Here is a 19490-nt window from a genome sequence, read left to right as displayed (position 1 = left end):
TTCCGGGATTCGACGCTTTGGCCTCAGTCAGGCCTTAAAGTCTCGAAAAAGGCCTGACGCAGGCCGAAACGTCGACTCACTAAATGCAACGCTTCGAAGTGCGACTTCGTAACTAACTCTTTCGTACGCGCCTTACAAATATATATAATTGTATATATATATATACGTATATATATATATATTGTGGATTTCTTTACAGAGGTCCACTATAATAATCCCGCCCGATCGGTATGCGCTCCGCCCGTCACTCAGGAAGTGACATACAGCAACGAGATGACAGCGAATGGGTTTACTGTACCTGTAGATTGCCCGTCGTCGAGAGCCGGTAGTCCGGGCCCGTCGACCCTTGTTGTCGCCCGTCGATCAGAGCTCACAGTCGGGGTCCGTGTCCAGGCCTGCGGATCGCCTTTCCCAGGCCAGCGCTGCGTAGGCTGGCTGTCCCGGGCAATGCCCGAGTCTCGCTGCAGAACCACCCCGGGATCGTCGTAGCTAAGGTCATATGGCCCGGGCTCGCCGTTTCCACCGGTCCTGCTCCAGACCTCGCTGGTGGACCGCTCCGGGGTTCGTTCTGGGCCAGGCCGGGCAGCCTGGCTTCGACGTTCCTTGTCCAGCAACAGCCTCGCTCAGTACGCACTGTCTCGTGCCAGCACGTGTCTTCTCCGCCGGCCGCCTGTCACGTGCTCTATGCCTCGTCTTTCACCCCCGGCTCCCACAATATATATATATATATATATATATATATATATATATATATATATATATATATACGGTAAGAAGGTTCAACGGGCCGGTTGGACGTAAAACGAAAGAGATCCAGGAAAAGCCTTTCTTTACTGCACCGACGTTTCAAGCGGGGACCGCTTTTCTTCAGGGTGAATGGTTGTGAAATGTCCTCTTCTTCTTGTTGATGTTCGTGTGGAAGAGGAAGAGTTACTATGAAGGGTATTCAAAATATTCAGAACAGGAGCAAAAAAATGATCGTAAATCTTTGAAATTAGTAATTATAAACAATGTTAATCCAAATCAATAAAACGAAATAAATTGATTTGTAGTATTTGGCACAGTCTTTGTTACAGCTCCTAAGCACAATCACCCCCGAGCAACCGGAGCGCACACAAAAGTAGCAATGAGGATGTGTTCGGGATTAACACCGCTTCGAGAGCGGACATCTAGACAGCGCAAGGGTGCCGTGGCGGTTTTTTATGAACTATGAAGTAAGACTTGCCAAATACTACAAATCAATTTATTTCGTTTTATTGATTTGGATTAACCTTGTTTATAATTACTAATTTCAAAGATTTACGATAATTTTTTGCTCCTGTTCTGAATATTTTGAATACCCTTCATAGTAACTCTTCCTCTTCCACACAAACATCAACAAGAAGAAGAGGACATTTCACAATTATTCACCCTGAAGAAAAGCGGTCCCCGCTTGAAACGTCAGTGCAGTAAAGAAAGGCCTTTCCTGGATCTCCTCCACTTTCGTTATATATATATATATATATATATATATATATATATATATATATATATATATATATATATATATATATATATATATATATATATATATATATATATATATATATATATATATATATATATATATATATATATATATATATATATATATATCATATAGAAAGGGTGTTTCACGTAAGAGTGAAAAAAAGCCTCCAAATAGTGTATTCCAGGTAAAAAGACAATTTTGTCGGGGCCGCATTACTCGCGGTGGCGGACGTAAGAAAGTGCACAATGCTTACTAATTAGTTCGCTAATTATTTCAAGATTACTAATAACTTTTTAATGAGTGAAAATAGACACATGGTTCCCATTAGAAACTTGCTGAGCGTCATCAAAAACCACAAAATATGTAAATTTCAGAAAGACTTTGAGCGCGTGAAATAGTGAACTAAAATTAACACTCGTGGAGCAGGCACAAGGCTAGCGGTTGCGGTAAGGCGCCCGCGCGATTTTTCCGTCTGTAATGAGAGCCCCAGCCTTGTAGCTGCTCCACGAGTAGTAACTTTAGCGCACCACTACGCTTCTCACGCGTTCAAGGTCGTTATGAAAATTACTGATTTAGTAGTTTTCGATGGCGCTCAGCATGTTTCTAATTGGAATCATATCCTAAAGCACACGGACCAAAAGAAAATCTCCCGAACCACATTTTTCAACAAAGAAACAGCTGCCACTGTCAGTCGCAGCCCACTTTGTGTGTTTTTTTGCTATTGCGCTTACACACATTGACGTTTTTTTTCCGATAAGCGTGAATTCAGTAAAGACTTACTTGCAAATGCTTTCTAGAAATTTTTTTTTTTTAATATGCGAGAAACTCGAAAGCTTTCTGCACGGCGTACGCGAGGGACTATCAAACTCGCCAAGCTGTTTCCACGCATGCCCAGCGCTTTTCTAGTGCAATTCAGGGGACGCGAAGAGTGCACATGCATAGCTTGAATCCGCGCAAGATTCACGAGCTGCTGTCCATCTCCAGCCGTTCAGCTCAATCAGCCCAAAACGTATGTAAGTTTACTTTCCTGCAGAACGCCGAGGCAGCCAATCACGACGAATAATACCCCACAATACAAAACAATCGTTATTTGCTCTTAAAATACAGTTCAAATGTAAATTCCACATCAAGCCAATACTGGCTTGTGCGTATAGACGCGACAAAATACCTCTTTATTTTCATTAGAGAATTATGAAACTTGCACTCGAGTGGAAGGATCCCAGCGAATCACGAAAGTCCGAATATGATTGGGTTAAAAAATAGAGATGTGAGCAGTGACGTAAAGCTATATAGGCGCTTCAATTTCACATTGTCTCTGCGGGCATGGCCTTTTTGAGATGCAATCGTACTTTGAGTTCCGTTATTCGTTGGTACCCTTCCGTTGTTAAGCCTAACTGGCTCCCTCCCCGTTCCGCAAGAAAGTGAACTCTCTGACTTTTTTAGAGTGAAGAATATCGCATGATGATCGCTTTTCAGGCAAAGCGTAAAATTAGCATCCTCGAACACCCTTTCCACGAAGCATGCACCTTCTCGTCGGGCGGTCGGGTCCAGGGTATTGCTTTGGCGGCACCACGTGACCGTCCGCCTGGGCGCCTCGCCGTTACAGAGCGCCGCGTTGGCGGGTTTCAGGAATTCGCCGGGATTCCCCGAGGCCCGAAAATTGGGTCGCAAGGGTAAATACCCGGCGTTCTTTGAGGCGGTGGCCACTCCCGCCCGCCTTGGGCTTCCGGCCCGGCCAGGACAGGAAGTCTGCAATGATGTGCCACGCGTGCATGGACTCGGCTCTAAAGTGACCCGCGTGAACCGCGCGAGAGCGGACAAACACCGGACTTTGTGGGGCTTCGCTCCTGTCGCCCGTCTCCCGGCGAAATTGCGCTGGAGTTTGGGGAGTCGTCTAAAGGACGGATTAGATTGGATTCTGGACGTCCTGATACGAGGCTTCCGCTTTCATTCAACGGCATTGTTCGAAGGTACGAGCGTGACGTAGGCAACTGCAGGCTCCAAGAAATGGTCCCACTGCGGGTTTTGTCCCAATAACACGATGAGCGTCGATTTTTGTTTGCCGCCCAAACAAAGCCCGATTTTTAGGCAACGATACACTTTATTAATGCAGTGAATGGGGAGAGTGCTCGGTGTCATAATTCAACAACGATGCACTTTGAGAAAGGAAAAAGAAAAAAGTGGGTGGTTTTTTTTACTATTGCTCGCATTGTAGGGCAGGGATACGAATTGTTCGCCTTGTCATTTCTTCACCACTGTTTGTGTGAGTGGCGCGAGTCCTTAAAAAGTGTTTCTAGTCGTACGTTAGGTATCAAATCTCGCCCTGGCTGAGAGAGCAGCTATAGGTATTATGGCTTGCGCAAGCGAGTGGTTCTGTGATTATTATTATCAATTCAAGTTTCGAAAGGCTTAGAGCCGACAGTACTCCCCTACCTTTCACGTGATGCTCAGCTGCGTTGACATTATTTGAAAACTGCGATTAGTAGCTCGGCCCGCGCTGCCATGAGAATAATAAACACGTTTCAAAGCTGCTGTGTTCTTTTTACCTTTCCGGCACGCTTTGAAAACGAGAGAAAGTCTTCGGATCGAAATGCAAGGAGCGAAAATATGCAGGCGAGCTGGTTAGGATGTATATCTGGATGTATATATCCACACTTTCTACTCTGCACAGAGCATTTGTCTCCTGTTAATAGCGAGTTTTAGTATAATTTTGTATCCGAGCGAAAGAAAGCACTGTGCAATTGTGTTCGACACTGCGCGTGCGCGGAGCCAGAACTACGGTCTTATATTGGGACATGGCAAGGACGCGCATGCGTCGTAGCCATGTGCTAACGCACAGATCTTGCGTTTGCTCCTACACGTAATACTAAAACTCTCTAATATTCAGCATAGAACGGGCGAACTTCGCTTTCAAGGCGACTGGAACGCAGCTGCGAAATTCCGCCTTCACCGGGTTTCGATACTGGGACCTCTTTGTAAATAGCTGAGCGCTCAGTGGGATGCGATAACAGGCGTTATGCACTCTAAGAAAAAAAAGGACGGAAAAAGGAGCAACGGCGCGTTTTTCTTGTTTCTACGGACGCGCCCCCAAGCGGACACTAGAGGAGAGGAATGAGACGTTTTTCTCCTTCTCCAGGCAGACGGGAGGGAGGTCCGCCCTCCCACCGCATCTATCGGTTTCGTACCGTAGACGCCACAGAGCCAATCACGGGGCGTCTGCTAATGAGAATTAGCCTACGCCAGAGAGCAAATCACGGGGCAGGAAACGTGAACGGAACCCTGCGTTCCTTAAGGTTTCCGTGGTTGCTTCATAACGACATCTCAATTTTGAAAAAAAATACTTGGTACGCCGGCTATCGCTTGCGCGTACTAACTCTGTCGCGCTAAGCAGGTGGCAACGAGGGTGGTGTCGAGTAGGGTGCCTCCGTGCGCGCTTTGCTTAGGGCATACTGTCTGGCCATTTTGTTACGAACACTTATTTTTCATTTTGTTCAGAAGCGTGTAAAAGAGCGGGTCTTTGCACGCGCTCTTGGAGCTGACTGTGCTGCGGCGACATTTTGTTTTTGGCAATTTTAATTGTATTTTCTATTGTGAGCGCTTGCTGTCGGTATGGGGAACTACAAAGAATGTCATCGCCCTAAACCATAGCCTCCTATATACTGACAAAGCCTGGCAGATCGCCAGGAGAAGCCGAAATTGAAACGGTAGAGCGGCAGACCACGGATGAGAGGAGAGCTACGTGACGGGCGCCCCGCTGCGGCGAGACGCCGTAACACACTTTTCCCGAGAGATGTAATGTCCGTTCGTGCTCCTCGCGTTCTTCGCGCTACCACTTCTTTACTCGCCGGGTTTGAAAACCATGTTTCGAGTCCTCTCCGTCGAAAAAGTTGTCCGCTGACGTCCAGGTTCCCCGAGAAATTCTGTGTGCTACCAGATCTTCGCGCGGCAAATCTGCGACCGGGCACTCACTAGTTCCGTCGTCGAACTGCCAGACTTTGTGAGTATAGAGGAGGCTATAGTATGACTAAACAGAAGGACATTAGGGCTCTCTACTGTGGACGTCTCAAGCGCTGACAGTCAGCACTTGGTTCTGTTTAAACTTGTTTTTTTTTCCCTCCTCTTTTATTTTTTTATTATGCGTTTCAGAGCGGCGGCCCTCGTCTGCTTAAGAGATGCACCGGTCCCCCGATGAAGCTATATTTCTTTACATCTCAAGAAAGAACAAGTATGGCACGTAAAGGCTCGTTTACACACATGCAAATGCTCATGACCGAGTGCGCATTACGACCTTTTATGATATCTTACGTCGAAAGAAGAGGCTCGCACGCTAGCGCCATGAATGAGGGGGCCCTGAAACTGCATTTCCCCAGAGCGACGTTTCTTTAGTATTTTCGTGATCAAATGAACGCACTACTTATAAGAAATGGTCGTTTATAACATTGTCATAAAATTTTCAAATCAGTAATAATTATATATAAAAAAAAAGCTTTCAGCCTGTCCACTCTGGTGAAGAAAGAAGACCAGCGAAGCTGTACTATGGTGGGAATGAAGTAATGGCCGGCCGCAAGTCGGCGAGCCAGAGTGGAAAGGCTGGAAAGGTTGACGGCGATCTATCAGTGACGGCGGCAAGCAGACAACCGTCAAACACAACAATCTGGACAGCTACCGCCATCTATGAGCGACGGCGGCAACCAGAGTGCTGTGTCAACATTTCTCTGCGGACGTACACGATCCCGGGGAAACTATCCCTTAACAGCTCCGCTGTAAAAACCGCGCGCGAGAAAAAAACAACAGTATCATGATATATAACTCGTAACTGTTGCACGGCAACCCGATAGACGGTGCCATTGCGTTCTTTCGTCTCACCCCTTCCCTACCATGGACGACCTGAGTTCATCCACACTGTTTGCACCGCTCCCCCCGAAGACGAGCTGGGCTCATTCACGTTGATTCGGGCTCCAATACGCCACCATGGACGAACTGGGCTAGTCCACGTGTTTCTAGTGAGCTTTGCCGTGGATAGATGGCGCTTCACGGAAAATAAAAACCTGGTAAATTTCTGAATTTGCAAGAAAATTGTTCCAACGCAGGTAGCAGGGGATTTAAAAATGGCGACGTCAACTTCTGGTCGCGGCGTTCGTAGCAACGTTCTTGCCTCAAAATTGGGGCGAAAACAAAGATATCGTGACGTCTCTTCAAATTCAGAAGACGAGGAAATGAATCTTTCATCGAACAGTGAGAGCAATGCAACTGAGTTTTTGGATTTGAGCTTACACGACTCGGATTTCGGGGAGAACATTGTGTCGGCGTGTTGGCATGGACTAGAATCGATGTAAAAAATCCCCCTCCAGCCCCTCCATGTTTTGCGTTCACTTTGCGTGCAATGTGATGTGAACTGTCTGCAGTACTGCTACGCCCGGCCTAAACATTCATGTGCGAGGCGATGTGAACTGTTCGTTGTAATGCAGTGAAGCAGAACTTTAGTTCCTTTTTCTTTTGCAGTGTCTTCAAAGATTTTTCATATAATAAACATTTTGGCATTTGTTTTTGGCCTTTGTATTGAATATTAAATTTATAGGGCATATAAAAATATTCGGTGTTTTCAAATAGTTTATTTTTTATTTTTGCGGTAGGCAAAAGGTTAAGAGATCATAAGTGGTCGAAATACACTCAGTCGTAAGCCTTCGCAAGTGTGTGAATTCTTACGACATTTCGTTGTCAAAGAAACAAACTATTCCTCCTGGGTTTGAAATGTTGACGATCTGATGAAAGGATAATGCATCTTGGATGCTGATACGCGTATCTAAATTCCCCAAAAAATAAAGATGAAGTTGGTGACGCTTTGGGAGGAGTCGAACTTCGCTCACTAAGGTTTGTGAGGGGAAGAAATTGGGTAATCATTGTAGTGAAACCTCGGCTGTTCCCCTTTCCGGTAGGTTTCTTTCCAGGTTCCGAGGTAAGAGCAGAATTCGTAAGCCTGTGCGTCGTGCATCGCCGCGGGTGGCTGCCTATTGCGGCCCATGCAGGCCAACCCACGGCGACAATGGGAGGGGGCACTAACTCGCAAAGCGCGCAGCCGGAGAGTGACGCGACCACCAAGAACCCCCCTGCTGCAGCAGCAACGCGAGAGGAAGTTGTAATCCTTGAGCAAAGAGGAGACAACGTGCCGCGCGCGCGTCGACTATGTGGGTTAGTCACGCTTAGCGTCCCGCATAGATCACGTCCGAAAGTCGATGCATCCGTCGCTTCCGCTTGATTTGGGCATTGCGTGGTGGGCAAGACGCCTCTTCCCGGCCCTCCCTCTCCCACCATCGACATCCTGCAGCGTCCAGTGTTCCGCCAGACGCGTGTCGCCCGAGCCCACGTCGGAGCGGCTTCAGCACTCTTGTTTTCCGAGCACAAGCGCTCACGCGTTGCGGTGTTTTGGTTTCGCCCCCCTTCCGCCCCCTTTCATTTCGTGCGTAATACTGTTTTCTCCCGCCGGCGCGTGTCCCTGACGAGGCTCGCGAGGTTCTGCTTCGTGCGGACATGCGTTCAGCGGCCTCCGGATGCTACACTCCAAAGCGAAATGCCTGCGCACCCACTTACCTTCGTAACACGTGGTAGGAGGGCCGATCACTGCGACCCACAGTGTCCGTCCAGCAGAGACTTCGGAAATCTTTGGAAGAGGGGCACGAAATGGGCGAAGGGGTGTTTGCTTTTATTCCCCGCATCGTTTAATAGAAATATCTTAAGCGTAGCGGTCATAACCGCTCCCACCCCCCCTCTCCCCCTTTTTTTCTGACGCCTCTGACTTCCAGCTAACAATGCTGAAGGATTAACTCAGCCCTGCTTTGGAACAATGGCGGTGGTTACGTACATACGATAGGCTATCGGATCGTGTCGGGAGTCGACAAATCACGCTCACCCAGAAGCGCTCTTTATTCCTGCTCTAGCCAATTATATCCGTCCGTTCTCGCTGCAGTATGCTGCTGCCGTTTTTTTTGTTTTTTTTTTTTATTCACATTGATTGTGCTTCGACGTTTCTTTTGCTTATTGTCGTTGCCAGGTTTCAATTTCAAATTATTTTTCCCTGGTGCTTCGCCGTTCGTTTGAAGCACTCAGGTCGCAGTGATCGACCAACCGAGTGTGCGAATCGGGGTAGTCGACTTGTAGAGAGCTTACGCCTTCGATACAACTGCTGTGATTTTACGAAACACCCTCAGAAGATAATCAGTGTATACTACACCGCAGTGCACTTGAAATGCCAATTATTGGTCTCCTTTAATCCCTCGAACCGATAAAAGGGAGAATTGGTTTCAAATTCATCGAACTCCAATGCTGATTTCTGTGTCAAAAAAGGGAGGACATCTTTTTGTCACCCAGACAGCGTGCCCTTAGAGCTCGGTGCCGATTGCCCTCCTCGATGGTTCAACTGATCGAAGGAGGCGCCAACGACTGCTGCACCAAGCGTGTCCCGGAGCAGTCTGCATGCCGGCCCTTTTAAAAGTGCACACTGAAACAGCGTGAATTCTCCGTCGAGACGATAGGCAAACAGAGCTGTCGAATCACTCAAATCGATTTTGTTTTTGATAAACGCCCGGGGTCTTCCGTATGTCCGATTTGGGTGATTTGAGAGTACCGATGTAATCGCTAGGTTCGCGGCAAAACGTTGAACTGTCGCCTCAACTTCCGCCTTTTGAGTGAAACAGAAAATCAGTCTATACCAGTGGGATCTGGTCACGCAACTGGGGCATCGATGCGAATTCGATATCAAAATACAGTGACAAGTATGCATGAAGCAAAGGGAGGTATTCGATAATGCGATTATTCGTTTCCAGCGCCTGCTAGGCATTTATGCAATAGCGCGGCGATGAATATCCACATATTTATGAAAGCAACAGGCACCACTGTCAAACGTTTTGTCTCTTTTTTTTTTTTTTTGCGAAAAGCATTTTAATGTTGGTTGTCAAAGAAGACGCAAGCTGCGCAATCGTAGTAGTGTTTGTTTCTTTGTGCCAGTCAACGGATACGCGAGAGTTTTCGAGTAGGGGGCTCCAACTCTTCGGGTACCCCAAGTTGCTCCCAAAGCGTGGGCAGCGCCCTGTTTTAAAACTGTCGATTGGGAGCGAGAGACACACAAAGGGGGCGCGCCGGAACCCATACCTGAACCGAGTCCAGCGTTGCTCTGTACGTGTTTCATGTCGTTCGACCCGCAGGAGGAGTTGCTCGGTTCTCACGTTTCATCGTGTGTCCCCATAGTTAGGAACGACGGAAACACACCGCCATGCATGTTTTTTTGTTTTTTTTTATCCGCACTGGAATATCCCCTTCAAAGCGTTTGCGAGCTGGACAGTCCTGGAATATCTACGGTAAAACTTTCATCAGTGCCAATAATTGATAAAGTATACATGAGAAGTAATTTTCGCTCTTCTAATTATCATATTGTTCTTTGCTCGCCGGCGGATCGGGTAGGCGTAGTGAAATTGAGACGATCGTGGCGGTTTTCGCCGGCGCTTATAGATCTGGGGACCTGACTTCTTAATTTTCGGGTCGCGTGTAAACAAAGAAATATATAAAAAAAAAAAAAAAAACAGCGGCGAGTATGGCATTGAACGTTTTGCATCGCGCTGTGCTCAAATAGCTGTCATTCATTGAAAAAAAAAAAAGTTGTCTGCTACACAGGATGATTTTGCTTCTGCCAAGAGCCGCACCGCGGCGCCACTGCCTTGTCGCACGCTTCCTATTACCTAACCGGTAGAGAGCCACGGTCGTTTTCAGATGTTTCTGAAGTTACGGATTTGTCCCTGAATGTATGCTGCACAGCGATGTACACGAACCACATATCATCGTTATTCATCCTTCAATGAGCCTAACCACTGAGAAGGGCAGGCGGTATTATGCTGCAACCATAATGCAGTTTCAATGACAAAACGGGGTACGACTTTCTGTCAGAGGCTGCGGAGCAGACCAGTTGCAAAAATCCAAAAGGCTGAGCTCTGAATGCGCAGTGCATTATTGGAAGTTCCCGTAAACTCCTCGCTCGCGCAACATCCACCGCGTTATACATGGAGAGAGCGAAAGATGGTAGAGCAGTTGCTTACCCACTCTCAGCCTCTCGCCTGAGTGACCTCAGTCGCCTCAAGGGCGCCTTGGTCGTACAGGATGTTCCCAGTAATCCTTTCGGCAGTCCTTTCGGACCTCTCGGCAATCCTTTCGGACCAATGGCAAAGTTTTTTGGCTTTGCCAATGGATAACTGACTGAAGAAATACCGACATATATATACCTAATTAAACGCCGTTTACCAACAAGTCCGCGTTTGCCTACACCAGGTGCGGGCGTGCGCAGATCCGCGTGAGATGAAACGTCTGAGCATGCGCAGTACCGACAGCAGCGCCACAGCACCGGTGAGACGTCAGAGAGCTGACGCCGGTGTATATACACCAACTCGCGGCTGCGACGTCAGGACGTCAGAGACGGGCACTGCTGTCGGAGCGGCGCTTGCGCACACGCCCCACTTGACGCGAATCTGGTGTCTACGCACGCGCAGTGCACATCCCTGCTGGAGGCAAAAGGGGACTCGTTTGTGAAGAGCGCTGTATAGCGACCTGAGGGCAGGCTTCACGCAGGCGCCTAAAGGAGTGATATGTATAGTGGAATTACAAAAAAAACAAAAAACGTCATATTCTCGAGTCAGCCATTTACTTATAGCGGTTTATTACCTGTTCGAAACTAAACCGACGTAAAATACCCCCCCCCCCCCCCCCCCCTCCCTTCGGGGCTAACCTTCCTTGAATGGCATTCCTTCGTGAGTATGCGCCGTAAAACCCGAACGAAACTCCGGAAAATAACAATATCGAAACTGTTACCAGCCGGGCGTAACCAGTCTGTCCTTTGGCCTCTTCACGCGTGAACACGCGTGAGTTGACGCGGATGGGGGGTCGCCAGTGCAGAGGCGAGTTCCAAAATGTTTCCGGTTTCTTGGCGTTATCGCCGCAGTATTCACGCTCTGCACTCGCGACGGCGGAACCGCGGGATTGCCTTCTGGAAACGGCGAATTTAACGGTGTCCGAGAAAACCGCCGCACATTCTCCAGAACTCTACGCTAAAATATAAAAAAAAACGGAGAAAAAAATAGGGGCCTAGAGTGGGAAAGGAATGGTCGTCGCGGCGCACGACCGAGTTTGTTTATGAAACGTGAAAAATCAAATAATCGTTCATCATTGTTTTAAAAGACCAAGCAATCCCTGCCACCCGAAATTCAAACAGGGTTAGTGTGGAAACAAATTTACTTGACTCGCACGTGTCTTGTTCATTTCATTAGCGAGTTTGAGGAACAGCGTAGCCAAAAACTTCGCGTCGCAATGAAACAGCATCGTCTTGACCGCGCACGTTTCGAGCCCCAGCCGCGCTATGGATCAAAGTATGAAAACGATGTCACTTCTTTGCATGCGCAAAGCCTTTAGACATCCTATTCTGAAGATCCCCGGCAGGGATGTTTTGTACAGGGTGTCACAAAAGAACATTTACAGGGTCTTTTTTACCGCAAAAATAAACGAGGCATCGCCGAACGCTCATTCTCCGCTCAAAGGTAGCGCTAGAGATCACAACTTGATGTCAAAGTTTCAGCCCGATCCGATAACTTAATCAAAAGTTATAAGTGATTTTCTGAAAATTTCAATGGGAAAATGGCGGCCGACGGAGTTTTCCAACACATGGGGTTCTTTGGCACCAGAAACCGAAAACGGGCAAAAATGAGCTTCATTTTCCCATTGAAATTTTCAGAAAATCACTTATAACTTTCGATTAAGTTATCGGATCGGGCTGAAACTTTGGCATCTGGTTGTGATCTCTAGCTCTACCATGGGCGGAGAACGAGCGTTCGGCGATGCCCAGTTTATTTTTGCGGTAGAAAAGACCGTGTAAATGTTTTTTTGTGAAAGCCTGTATATCGTACACAGGAGCTTTGCGCTTCAAGTGGGGGCCCGTGCATGCCGCCATTTTGTGCACGAATTGAACACGCGCCCGCAAGCCCCGCAGTTCGGGGTGTAAGATCAACGGAAACTTCCTATTCTTATGGTGTACTCACGACGGAGATTTCTTCTACAGAGAGGAGCAAACGTCTTCGCGCTTTGAGGTAAAGTGCTACATCACGGATGCTTGCTATATTCCTTCCACCCTTAAGCTGAGACTGCAGCCAATACTCCAACCAGGAGAGCACGAGATCGCAGCTTTGCAATGTTCTTCCGCAGAACGAGCGCTAGCGCTAGAAAAGCCCGTCTCAAAATTGGGAGAGCGAGCTAGCTCGCGCTTGCAGCTTTGTCTGTAGTCTCAGCTTCAGGGTGGACAGAGTATAGCAAGCAACCGTGATGCGGTGCACGTGGCCTCGCAACTCGATGTAACGACACCGCAAGTCATTGCGCCCATAGGAAACCACATGACTTCAACCCCCGGCAGGATATGAAATCGTCAGCCAACTGCTTTGCCTAGGGTGCCTCAATGTCCTTCTGTTTAGGGTGATGCCACCCTTTGTAGTACCCGATACCGACAGCACGCGCTCACGGGGAAAATACAAAGAAATCGACGAAAACAAAATGTCGCCATAGCACAGTCAGCGCCATAAACGCGTGCAGGGACACGCTCTTTCACCCGCTTCTGAACAAAAAATAAAAATAAAAGTGTGGGACAAAATGGCCAGATGTCTCCACCCTAAGCGAAGCGCACATGAAGGCACCCTAGCTTTGCCGACTGAGCTATCCACGGGTCGGGGAGGGGGGGCCCGATCATTCAGAAACGAAGTTACTCGCACGGCGCGCTTCGCTCGCGGTCTCGCGCTTCGCACGCCCAGATGCACCTTTCTTCCTCCCTGGAAAGCCTATCACGCATTCTGCGCTTACCAGTCTTCGTCAGCATGATCAAGATGCTATAATTCTTTTTTTTTTTGTTGCGTATGCATTTGTTTAAATTAAAAGTTGCGTCTAGCTTGATTCTATTATAGACTATGCTCTCAGCTACGGTCCTCTGCACACTGTCTCATGAAGCGCTCTGACACTGAGGTTGAGCAAACGAAAATGGCACATGGTTATGTTACAGTGAACTAGAATACGCGGTAGTGGTGGGACCGGAGCGGCTCGCGTGAGGCGTGAGGTGTAGATCACGATAGGTGTCGACACCGACGCATCGGCTGCAGGGTTCTTATGGTGGTAGTTGTGCTAAAGCCCCTCTATCCCGGGAAAAGTGGCGCCATTCGTTGTTGTGGAAATGCTCGAGACACGTGCCGCGCGCCACTTCTGGGAAGAACATGGCGTCTAAAATCTAGCTCAGTGCTGTGCTGTGGCGCCATAATCTTCCCAAAGGCCGCACGTCGCACGTACCTCGGGCATCGACGCACCTTACGCTACTTTTGAAACATGAAGGGACTTTAGGTTTTGCGCCTGCACCGCTTGTCCACGCACGTGAGGCGCCACGTGCGGACTGCTGCGACTTTCTGCTGCCCTGTCGGCTGCAGCGCCGCCATTGTTGCCTACACGCGCAGCCTCGCAAGTTCCCATTGTCGAGTCGCGCCGCTCCAATCACAGTACCCCGTATTCTAGTACACTGTAGTTAAGTGTCGCAATGCTACTGCCGTCTCAGTTGCCAATGTGTTCTGCTGAGAAAGCGTTGCCACACGAGAGCACTACAAATCGCTTTTTGTTTGGTTGAGCTCATAAAAAGAAGACTAATGATAGACATTTCCGGTAATATCTGGTGCCCCCAGCGTCTGCTTTACGCATCGTGACGTTCAGATGTGCGGCACGGGAAATTATTCGAGAAGCGATGACGAGGTTGACGTTGGTTTAACAGTTCGTGATTTCAGAACGGAGAGAAAGCAGAAGGAAAGCAAAATAGATTGTGTGATGACCTTCTTTTCCGTTCGCTTTATTTGTATTTTTGTTCTGAGCTTCTAATGATAAAAAAGAATGAAACGTGCCGCTACCGGAATATACCAAGCGTTAGAGCCGGCACTAACGTACATCCAAACAGCCCCGCAATTCCCCTCGTTGCAAGGTCTCCTGGGATATTCCGGAAAGGTCTATAGACGGTCCGAGCTCATCGTCAATATACACACGCCGACTTCTTGAAAAAAAAAGCTGAAGAGGTTTTTGAAAAAAACGAGTTAGTCTTGAATTCTAGAGTCTTTTTATCCCGTGACGCTCGTTTTCCCCGAAGATGTAACTAAACGCGAGGAAACAAAAAAATACCTCTGACGAGTCGTTACGTCATGACCAGATTTTTCAGCCACCAAGCACGTGTCGCTCGTGTGGGCAGCGCGTGCAATAGACCTATTCCTAAATTACCCAAGCATCAAAGAGAAGGCAGGGAACGGTGTACCACGCGCCGCACGTGCTGGCGTCTGCAGCAGTAACTGTTCTAAAGCAAAAACCTAAAACCATAGCTTCCTCTATACTCACAAAGCCTGGCAGTTCGATGACAAAGCCATAGAGTGTCCGGTCGCAGATTTGGAGCGCAAGCATCTGGTAGCACAGAGCATTTCTCGGGGAACCTGGACGTCAGCACACAGCTTTTGCAGCGGCGAGGACCCGAAACCTGGTTTTCAAACCCGACGAGAAAAGAAGCGGTAGCGCAAGGAGCACGAGCGGACATTCCATCGCTCGGGAGAAGTGTGTTTCGGCGTCTCGCCGCAGCGGGGCGCCCGTTACATGCCTCTCCTCTCATCCACTGTCTGCCGCTCTACCTTTTCGATTTCGGCGGCCGCTTCTCGTAGTGGTCTGCCAGGCTTTTTCAGTATAGAGCAGGATATGATAAAACAAATGGCATCTTGCACGCGCGTTCGCCAACGCTTTACTTTGATCATTTACTTCGAATCTTTAATACCGGAAAGGCGTGCGCATGCGGCGCCGGCGCCTGCAGCAGTAACTGTTCTAAAGGAAAAGCTTAAAACAAAAGGTATCTTTCACACACTTTCGTCAATGCTTTATTTTGGTTATTTCCTTCGAATGTTTTATACGGGGAAGGCGTGCGCGGGCGGCGCGTGGAACACAATTCCCTGCATTCTCCTTGGTGCTTGGATAATTTAGCAATACGTCTATAGACCATTTTCTATGTTACCCAAGCATCAGGGAGAATGCAGGGATCGGTGTTCCAAGCGCCGCACGCGGACGCCTTCCCCGTACACAAAATTAGAAGTAAATGACCAAAATAAGGCGTTGACGAACGCGCGTGCAAGGTACAATTTGTTTTAGCTGTTTGCTTTAGAAAAGTTACTACTGCTGAGGCCAGCACGTGCGGCGCGTGGAACAGCAATCCCTGCATTCTCGTTGATGCTTGGGTAATATAGCAACAGGTCTATTGCAAGCTTGGCAGGTATAGAGGTTTCCACTGTTTACAAAAATCAGTCTACACGTGCTAAATCACAGTCCACCCAGCGCTCGCGCTCAATTGCGGATAGCCAGAAAGTGCGAGTACAGGGTGTCACAAAAGAAAATTTACACGGTCTTTGTTACCGCAAAAATAAACTAGGCATCGCCGAATGCTCATTCTCCGCCCAAGGGTAGCGCTAGAGGTCACAACCAGATGCCAAAGTTTCAGCCCGATCCGATAAATTAATCAAAAGTTATAAGTGATTTTCTGAAAATTTCAATGGGAAAATGGCGGCCGACGTAGTTTTCAAACACATGGGGCTCTATGGCACCAGAAACCGAAAACAGGCAAAAATGGGCTCCATTTTCCTATTGAACTTTTCAGAAAATCACTTATAACTTTTGATTAATTTATCGGATCGGGCTGAAACTTTGGCATCTGGTTGTGACCTCTAGCTCTACCTTTGGGCGGAGAATGAGCGTTCGGCGATGCCTAGTTTATTTTTGCGGTAAAAAAGACCGTGTAAATTTTCTTTTGTGACACCCTGTACATAAGACACAAACACAGCAATGAAGGCGCCTTGAAACGCTTTTATGGAAAGGTGTATATTCCCCCGCACTGACACCAGATGTATTTTTCTAACCTTTTCGAAAATAGGGAGAGTGCGCGTGCATAGCTTTAATAGGCGCTGAAGATGCGCGAGAGCGGAGATTCCTAAAACTCCTAATATTACGTCACGCCCCGAAAAAGTGTGGCTTCAGCGGTACTTTGAAAATGATTTTTTTCCAGCCACCGAGTACCAGATTGAAAAATGATCTGGATATTCGAGACCCTGGAGGCCAGATAAGGACAATTTAAGTATTTTTCCTCAAATACAAAGCCGCTTTAGACAAGACCTCAGGCTGATTACAAAAGTACAAGCAATCGTCAGATCTGGCACCAGAATATTAAACAGCTTGCGGAGAAACTAAACTTTTCGTTAAACAACGAAGATGTTCAATCCAGTTGCCAACAAGTTTAGCACTTGGGAACACTTCACACTCGGACGATCCAGCCGGTGCACTTCCCCGCAAAGCACTTGCAACGCCAGTCAAGTGGTATTCCTCTAGTTGGTTCTTCAAAGGCGATCCCTACCACGCTCCCTTCCTCATGCTGTCACGTTGGAAGTGGACGCCTTTGCGGCACTGACACCGCGTGATTATTCTATCGTGAATTCGTGATGCAGGCAACAGTTCTCCCTTTCGCTTGACAAAGATGATTAAAGGAAGGTATTTGATTGATATTCCGAGTGTATCGTGGCACAACATGAACGCAAGAACGGCTGGAATTGTGACCGACTTCCACACTCTTAATCGGAGGCCCAGCTTATTTAATTCAAATAATCTCCATCCTACGCGAAAAAAAAAATATTTTACGGTTGATGACGGGCAAATGCTCAAGCCACCCACCCACCCACCCCCCCCCCCCCCCCCCCACACACACACACACATATATATATATATATATATATATATATATATACCGGGTGTTTGTTTTGAAATGAACATATTTGTTTTAAAAAAGACGTGAAAGGTAGAGAGCGCGACACTGTTAGCGCGTCGATAGGCAAATGACGTGGGGACCCCATATTAAACGGTTAAAGAAAAAGCTCACCTCGTTTACACATACAATCAAAATGATCAGTGGAACCAGATGGGGATGCTCTGTATCGGCGCTGATGGCTCTGTATAACGCTCTATTTGTCGGTCTTATGCGCTACAGTTTGCCAGTCATGCAACGTGTCTCACGGTCTTGTTTTAAAGAACTTGAAAGCGTGCAAGCTCAAGCACTTCGTGCCTGCTTTGGATTGCCAAAATGTACCTCCACCTCTGGAACTCTGGCGGAATCTCGTGCGAAATCTCCCGCAATATTAAGGACGCAAGAAACACTGCGAGCTCATCTACGACACAAAACCAGAGTGTATAAACACCACCTGGTAGACATTGTCAAATATAGACCATCATCTGGCTTTGCGCAAGTTATTATGGTACTAGAAGACTATATGCCAAGTTCAATTGAGGCAGCTGCGATTCCACAATATCCACCTTGGAAGTACCCTCACTTGGAAATAAGAACAAGCATACCAGGAATCACTAAAAAAAATTCAGCTCCTTCCCCGGTAATTACACAGATATCTCTCGAATATATTCAAAGAACTTACGAGTCATTTACTCATATCTACACCGATGGTTCTACAATTCCCACATCTTCAGCCCTGGGGGTATACATTCCATCCACAGCCACATACATAAAGGCTAAACTAAGCCACGCCACCTCATCAACAGCGACAGAACTAGCAGCTATTCGTGCAGCTGTTGTACACGCGGGCACTGAAAGCCCACGATGTTGGGCAATACTTGTCGACTCCAGATCTGCGCTGTACGCTCTATCTTCGATAAGAAAAGACAACATTAACTCACAACTAGTCCATGATATTTTACAGGCTATTCAGTATGCATCGAATCAAGGACATCACTTCATCTTGCAGTGGATACCGGGCCACTCCGGGATAATTGGAAACGTGTGCGCCGATAGAGCCGCTAAAGACGCCCACGAGAGCACAATTTCTGTATCTATTCCGTTTTCAAGATCTGATGCCAATCATTTAATTAAATGTATCGGAAATGAAATCTCACTATCTTTATGGGAAAATCCACAATATCACTATTACAGCCTTCATCGTATTGATCCTAAACTCGAATTCCGGATACCACGAGGACTACCAAGGAAACTTGAGACCGTGTTACATCGTCTGCGGCTCAATGTTGCATATACTAAATATTATCTTCATAAAATTGGCAAAGCTGAATCTTCTGATTGTTCATCGTGTAGAACAATTCATAACATCGAACACGTCCTGTGTGCCTGCGGGGATTACAGTATTGAAAGGACCGCACTGAAGACTCGCCTGAAATTAAAGGAAGAGGACCAGGTGGACTTGAAGCTTCTGTTTGGACCCTGGCCTTCCACTGCAGACAGTTACAAGGCCACTGAAGCTCTTTTACATTTCATTAAGAAGACACATCTTCAACAAACACTTTAAGGAACTGCAGTCCAGTGTGCTGCAAAGTGAGCCAACACTTGCCAACATAACAGTTTTGTGAGTTTGTATGTGTGTGTGTATTGTGTGCGTGCGCTTTTTTTTTCTTTTCATCTCTTTAGCTTCTTTCTTCGTATCTTTGCTATCTTTGTCTATACTATTTCTTTTTATTTCCTTTTCTTTTTTTAATTTCATCTTCTTTCACAGCGTAGCAAGCCGGCACAAAGCGCTGGCTGACCTCGCTGTCTTCCTTTCAATAAATGCTAATTTCTCTCTCTCTCTGTTAGCGCGAGCAAGCGATCGCCGGTTTTTTCCAGTTTTTCTCTCTGAAACCGAGGGATGTCATCCAAGTTATTATTGCTACGGAAAGAGCTCATTTAGTTCTATAATGTAAGCGACAAAATTGCGTGCTCGCTAATACTATTTAGAAGTAAAATGTGAAAATGCGCCGATGTCGTGTTCGCGCTGTGTCGCGATGTGTACACTTATGCGGCTTGTGTTGGTGAGTTATACGGCCAGGGGGACAGAGTATAGGGGGCTAATCGTAACGATCACTCGGC

General features: G+C 47.4%; 2 protein-coding genes across 2 annotated transcripts in view; both read left to right on the top strand.

The window, feature by feature from the left end:
• The window catches only part of LOC115308316 (glycine-rich cell wall structural protein), a 67239-nt gene that overhangs the window by 29625 nt on the left and 18124 nt on the right, over positions 1–19490 (top strand). The gene's annotated exons all lie outside the window — the stretch shown is intronic.
• On the top strand, positions 17157–18963 carry LOC120849047. The gene is made up of 2 exons (XM_042290980.1): positions 17157–17162; positions 17446–18963. Exons 1-2 carry the CDS (start codon positions 17157–17159, stop codon positions 18931–18933), a joined length of 1494 nt encoding a protein of 497 aa, XP_042146914.1. The 3' UTR covers positions 18934–18963.

Source organism: Ixodes scapularis, unplaced genomic scaffold (assembly GCF_016920785.2).
Source record: "Ixodes scapularis isolate PalLabHiFi unplaced genomic scaffold, ASM1692078v2 PGA_scaffold0__279_contigs__length_252992795, whole genome shotgun sequence".
In the NCBI taxonomy this organism is placed as follows: Eukaryota; Metazoa; Arthropoda; class Arachnida; order Ixodida; family Ixodidae; genus Ixodes; species Ixodes scapularis.
The sequence above is the reverse complement of the archived record's forward strand: the minus strand, read 5'-3'. Positions and strand labels throughout refer to the sequence as shown.